The sequence below is a fragment of the Endocarpon pusillum genome (genome assembly GCF_000464535.1).
Source record: "Endocarpon pusillum Z07020 unplaced genomic scaffold C721943, whole genome shotgun sequence".
In the NCBI taxonomy this organism is placed as follows: Eukaryota; Fungi; Ascomycota; class Eurotiomycetes; order Verrucariales; family Verrucariaceae; genus Endocarpon; species Endocarpon pusillum.
The window spans coordinates 502,639-509,463 of record NW_006913585.1 but is presented as its reverse complement, the minus strand read 5'-3'; the positions used below and the strand labels follow the sequence as shown (position 1 = coordinate 509,463).

Below are 6,825 nucleotides of genomic sequence, written 5' to 3'. Positions count from 1 at the left end.
AATTAGTCTATTAAGACCTAAATACTTATAATGCTAGGGAATATATTATTAAATTTAGGGAGGTCTATAATAAAGTTTATAACTAGATGTTGCTAGCGTTTCTTTAGTAGCTCTAGTGCTTATAACTAGCCTTAGCGTTCCTAAGACAGTTTTATATAATAGTATATAAGACATTTAGCTAGTTATTCTTTTATTAAGTCTATTATCCTTAGCTAATAAAATTATTATTGTAAAATCTTATAAGTCTTAGTAGGGCCTAGATAGCTAGTTATTAGCTATTTATAATACTCTTAAATATAATAAAGTTATAGTTCTTTATTTTTAAGGATTTATGTCACGGAGTTGACATGGAGGCCTCCTAGGGCCTAGATGGAGTCGTGGTCCGACTCTCTCTAGGGCATCTGGATAAGAATTAATATACTATTCCAACTGCATTCAAGTAACTTTGGTTACTTGGGTGTAACTCTTTTGTAAAGTTGGATCACTATCTTAATTTATAAGCGTTATTAGTAGTATAGTTTATTATTTTCTACTAAATAGTCAGCTAATATAACTATAAGGGACTTTCTAATTCTAGACAAGACTTGTTAATAAGTTACTTAGCAAAGGTCTTCTTAAGTAAGATTCTAACATATAATAGTAATATCTTCTTTTAGGGTAGTTCAGGGCTATAGGCTTACTATAGGCAGGACTATAGTATCATCTATAATTAGTTTAAAGCCTTCTCCTAACTTAGGTAGTCTTTTGTAGTAGTACAGAATTCTTATAAGTCTAATTAGATAGACAGAAATAGATTTAGATAACTTAAGGTCTAGATTCTTTAGTTTTAGGACTACTTATTTAAGAAACTTCCTCTTATTATTATTAGTATTAATAGCTTTATCTTAGAGTTTATAGGATAACCTATTAGTATAGTATTATAACTTAGGATAGTATTTAATTATAAAGTTAAAACAGGAAAGAAACTTACTTTAATAAGCCTATTAATAAGACAACTGCTTAGATAACATAAAGTATTTAAGATTCCTATAATCTATTACTACTTATACAAGTTCCTAAGATCCTTTAAGTTTAAGACGCTATTCTTCAAAAGTACAAACTATAACTATTAATTTCTTATTATAAATTTTATAGTTACTCTTAGCTAAGGCATAGCGCTTTAAGAAGTAAGCTATAGGCTATAAGACTTCTTTATTATTAGGTTAAAATAAGACTCCTTTATAAGCATTATCTAAAGCGTTAGTTTCTATAGTATAAAGTAGGTCAGGATTAAAGTGTTATAAAACTAGGGAGCTTATAAATATATCTTTTAGCATTTGGAACGCCTTCTTAGCTTTATCTCCTTAATTAAAGAGAATATTCTTTTAAGTAAGCTTAATTAAAGGTAGTACTATCTTTAAGAATCCCTTAATAAAATAATAATAGAAGTTTATAAACTTTATAAAGCTTTATATATCCTTAGTATTATTAGGTTTTTCCTAATCTTGAATAGCAGCTATCTTTTCTAGGTCTATATATATCTGTCCTAGTTTTCTATCTTCTAAGCAGCTCTAGATAATTATTCCTAAGTACTTTATTTTATAGACTTCGAACTTACATTTTTCTATATTAAGTTATAATTTAGAGATGACAAGTCTTCCTAAGACAGTTCTTATATATTAATAATATTCTTTTAATAAGTTACTAAAGATTAAGATATTATTAAGATATACTAATATAAAATAGTCTAAAATATCTCTTCTTAAGACGTTATTAATATAATTTAAAAAACTAGTAAGACTATTATAAAGGCCAAAGAAAACTATATTCTATTTATATAGATTTATATATATATGAAAGGCCGTTTTTTATTTGTCTTTATAAGCTATTCTAATTCTATAAAATATAATAATAATATCTAGCTTAGTATACTAGGTGACTTTACAGAGTTTATCTAAGGTCTCTTAAATTAGGGAAATCAAGTATTTATTCTTAATTATAATAGTGTTTAGGCCTTAATAATCTATATAAAACTATAGGCCTCCTTTAGGTTTTCTAATAAATAAGACTAGGGCGGTAGTAAAAGACTTAGATATATAAATAAAGTTCTTTAATAAATAATTCTTTAGTATCTTATTTAGGACTTTTAATTCATTTCTAAACATGCTATATAAGGCTCTAGATAGTAGTTTAGTATTTAGTAGTAATTTAATTTTATAATCTACTCTAGGGCAGTATAACAAAAGCTTATTAATAATAGCTTTATTAAATAAGGACAGAAACTTATAATATTACTTAAGAAGTTTAATTTAAGGGTCTATAGTCTTCTTAAGCTTCAGGGCTTTCTTAATATCTCTTAGAGATATTATAAAGATCTTATAGTCTCTTCTTTTATTTAAGTAGTTAAATATTATAGCTCTTATTATAATAGGTGCTATTAGTGTTTTTATAGTCTTTATTTATCTCTTAATCTAGAGTTTATTATTCTGTTCTCTTTATATAGTCTCAAAAGTAATAGAGTATCCTCTGTTTTCTCAGAAGTAATAATTATAACAGTATTTAGTATTATATATTATAGTCTCTAAAGCCTAGTTAATTATTAGGTTATACTGCTTAAGCTAGAGCATCCTAAGTATAATGTTATACTTTAGTCTAGGTATAATAAATATTAGTAGAATTTCTTTATAAACTCTTGTAAGTATAAATAATAAGGGTACTTTAATAATATAAGTAGTAATAATAATTTAGTTATTAAAATCTGCTATTACTCTTTAGTAATTAAGTTTCTTATAAGAGAATAGTTATATAAAGCCTTTACTAATATATATTATTATATTATAGCTAGAATTAATTAAAGCTTAATATTTGAATTATCTAATATTATACTTAATTAAGAGGCTTTTAGAATTAAGAAGAAGGCTCTTAGAGTATAAGGAAACATAACCTAATTATATTATTTAGCTATTTAATATATTAATAATAACTATGTTTTTCTTTACTTCTTAAATATAACTTAGTTTAGAGTTACTTCTTTTAATAACTTAGTATTAATAAGATTATGAGATAAAGAGGAAGAGATAACAAGCATAGTAATCTATAAGATTAACAAAGTATATACTAAGGCAAAATAAATAAAAGTAGATATAAAGGAAGCAACATAAAGATTAATTTATAGTTTAAGCTTCTTAGGATATATATTAGCCTTGTAATCTAGGTTATTATAATAATAATAGAGTTATAAATTATATTATTATTCCTATTTAGTCTTATAATTTATAATAGTTAAAGATGCTAAATAATCTAAATCTATTAAGTTATAAAAGATAAGCATAAATAATAATAAGGCTATAACAAAACAGATAGAGATTAAGGCAGGAAAAATATAGTAAGCAAAGGCTAGAGTTAAAATAGCTAAAGCTGTAAGTAACTTCTAGGCCCTAGTTGCTTACTTAAATAAAATAGAATAAAGCAGATTATCTTAGTAAACATATTCTTAAATAAATATCTTATATAGTATTTCTCTAATATTAATTATAGCTAGCTTCTTTATAAGCTTTCTAAATAGTACTAGTTTAAGTAATTCTTTAAGATTATAGTCTCAGAATAATGTTTCTTTAGTAGTTTATTTAAATTTAGAGTAGAATTCTAAGAAGAGCTAGTACATTTACTTTATTTTTATAAGGTAACAAATAATAGAGTATTCTAAGTCTATATCTTTAAAGTTAAGCTTTAGTTCTTTATAATTAAATCTAGCTAATCTAAGTAGACTTTTTTATTAATATTATTTAAAGCTATATTTAAGGCATAGTTTATAAGTTAAGAGAATATATAATAAATATAAGATATAAATATTAAATATTTATTAATATTAATTCTAAATTTTAATATAAAGTATATTCTAAATTTTTCTAAATCTTTATAAGTATTAGCTCTTAAGCTACTAAATATAAAGACGTTTATAGTCTTCTTAGATTTAGTAAATATATACTAGAGTTATTAATTCTATTATAAGATTATAGCTATTATTAATAAAGTCTAGACTATCAGACCTTAAGTTGAATCTTAAGCTAGATGCTTAAAGAGTTAGGAAGTATAAACCAGGGCTAGGCTCTGTATAAGAATAGGTATACGTAAGGGCTCATGTGCGTTAGCTATATTGTTGTTGAGACGTATTCAGGCGTTGGCCATGGCTTCTGCAGATGGAAAGGACTCAAGGGATATCTCGGATTCTTCTAAGGGGGAAGGGACGCGGAACAGAGTGAACAAAGGGGAGGCAGTGGGTGTTCCACTGCCAGGGCTATACATACAAGGAACAATAGCAAAATGAAATAGGTTAAGGCAGACCTAATGACCAGAAGATGTAAAGTGAGTGACGCTTCGTAGTATAAGGTGAGCTATAGATGGGCCTAAATAACAAGACGAAGCGTGAGGAAGAGAACAGAAGTGAGAAAGGCAACGCTCTACATATGAGACCGTACCCCTATCCTGTCATAGCCAGAGGAAGTCAGCTGTGGGTACCTGTGGTCATTAAAGGCTAGGATGGCGGCGGGGAGCTGGGTCCGAGGTCGACGGCGTGGCGGCTCTGAGATGTTTCGGACGATAGTCTTAGCATGGCGGCGATAGGGTTCGTAACATACCCTTCGAGCTGCAGAATAAGAGATATAAGCTAAATGTAGAGACCTACCTAATTCTAGGACAGGCTGATACCCTGGTAGTTTCTTTTTGTGCTCAGAATATATCAACAGATTCGGCGCTAGCGTATAGCTATAAGTGCTATTCTTCGCGCTTAATACGAGACCAAATTCACAAGATCCACGCTTGCCAATTTGCTTGAACGCAAGATACATGAAATAAGAGCAGTTCCTTGCGTTGATACTAGTTGCTTCTTGCTTACGACGAGTAGTAATATCGCCCTCCTCATCCCTCTGAACGTGCTCCTCCAAATTCCTTGTATTTCGAGTCGAATTTCCATGATGGATACATTTAAAATAGAAGCGAGGACGAGCTTGCTTCATACTGCCGCTCACCAGCACTACAGCAAAGCCCTGGCTCAGAGCAAAGCCCTGAAGGCGCTCTCGACAGAGCTCTACATTGTCAAAGACCTCACCATCAGTGGGCTCCTCCAGAAAGGCAGGAGGCAGCGCTCTAACGCGAGCTTCAACCTCGCCGCGGAGATGGGCAGGGCAATGAGGATGAGCAGTCCAGAGAGCACTGGCCATAGCGAGAACTCACAACACCAAGGATGTCTATCTCAATACCTATTTAGGAAGCAGGAGCGAGCTCAAATAAACAATATTGAAGCAGTGGCAGCGTGTGGGATTAGGGCAGGAATGCTACATACAAATTACTACTGTTACGTCACGCCAAGGCCCCAACCAAATCCAAACGCCGAATGGACCTTTGCCGAATGGACCTTTTTGAATGGACCTGTCCGAAGACATTCCGGAAATCCTTCACAGTCCTCTTCATAAAATAGTGCATACTAACATCTGACTCCATTTGAAAGTGATTCAAATCACATCAACCTCTGGAACGAGTTAATCAAATCAAACGAGGGTCATGGTTTGGTTTATTTGATTTGATGGATACACTACAGTGAGCAATACCTTGACGTCAAGGGATCCGATAATGGGGACGAATACCCAAAACCTATTGAATGGGTAATCCACGGTCCTCGTATACACGGATTTCTCAAAGAGATCAACGATAAATTCCTAAGCAAATATGGCGTCGTGATGATGGTGGGAGAATGCGGATTGGCAGATCAGAAAGAACCCTTCTGATATATCTCTGCAGCGTCAAACGAGTTGAGCATGAACCTGGACTTCGATATCTGTCTCCTCGGTGAAAGAGGCCTTGTGCAGAAGTATGAGATCCAGTCATGGGCACTGCCGGATTTCAAAGAAGCAGTGTTGAAAACACAAAGGATCATCGGCGAAACAGACGCATGGCCAGCCTGTTTCGCCGAAAACCACGATCTGCCTCGCAGTATCCCAACATACGTGACCAACGACCCACCACACCGCGCCAAAGCCGGCCGGCTCACGGCCTTATTCCTTGCTACCCTCTCCGGCACCCTCTTCCTCTACCAAAGGCAGAAGATAAGCATGACCAATTTCTCTCTTGGTTGGGTCCTGGATAAGATCTGCAATGTTGACGCCTTGAATTATCGGACGAAAATGAACAAGGAGTATCCCACCGACACGGAAATGCTGCGGGAGGTCAAAACTGCCATCGCAAAATTCGGCCGCGACAATGCGAGGACGCCGATGCGGTGGAGTGGGTCGAAGCTACATGCTGGGTTTACAGCGGCCCAGGGACCGTGGGTATCTATGAATGAGAACTATAAGGAGGTTAACGTGGAAGTGGAGCTCAAGGCTGACGAGGGCGTTTCGAGGATGTGAAAGAGCATGATAAAGCTGCGCCGCGAGCATGAGAGTTCCTTTGTGTATGGCAGGTTTAAGATTCCAGTTACGGATAACAAGGAACTGTTCATGTACATGTATGAAGAAAGGCGATGAAGAGAATTTACTCATTGTGCTGAAATTCACAGGCCAGCAACAAAACATCCCTATTCTGGAAACGCTGAGTGGGAGGAAGATGGAGATCCTGGCTTCGGCGGGCAAAGAGAGCGGGCATAAGCTGGGTGCTTGGGATGGGAGGGTGTACAAACTGAGCGGGGGCGATGACAGTCATAAGCGGAATTGGAGACTTGTCCCCTCGTTGCCTAGATCGACTGGAGGAAGCCAGACCTTAGTACACGCAAGACATAGATAGTATTCCTGGCTAAAAGATATAGAAGAACGGCGTCCCCATCCGAGTCTCTTCGGGTCTCAAAATCCTATG

At 33.8% G+C, this 6,825-nt stretch overlaps 2 protein-coding genes across 2 annotated transcripts; both read left to right on the top strand.

Annotated features, from left to right (window-relative positions):
• Positions 1-4,952: 4,952 nt before the first annotated feature.
• Positions 4,953-5,450, top strand: EPUS_01657 (uncharacterized protein; the record flags this gene model as incomplete). Its single annotated transcript, XM_007788795.1, has 1 exon — positions 4,953-5,450. The coding sequence occupies one exon, from the start codon at positions 4,953-4,955 to the stop codon at positions 5,448-5,450; it is 498 nt and encodes a 165-aa protein (XP_007786985.1).
• Positions 5,451-5,792: 342 nt separating this feature from the next.
• Positions 5,793-6,383, top strand: EPUS_01656 (uncharacterized protein; the record flags this gene model as incomplete). Its single annotated transcript, XM_007788794.1, has 1 exon — positions 5,793-6,383. The coding sequence occupies one exon, from the start codon at positions 5,793-5,795 to the stop codon at positions 6,381-6,383; it is 591 nt and encodes a 196-aa protein (XP_007786984.1).
• Between the last annotated feature and the right edge of the window lie 442 nt (positions 6,384-6,825).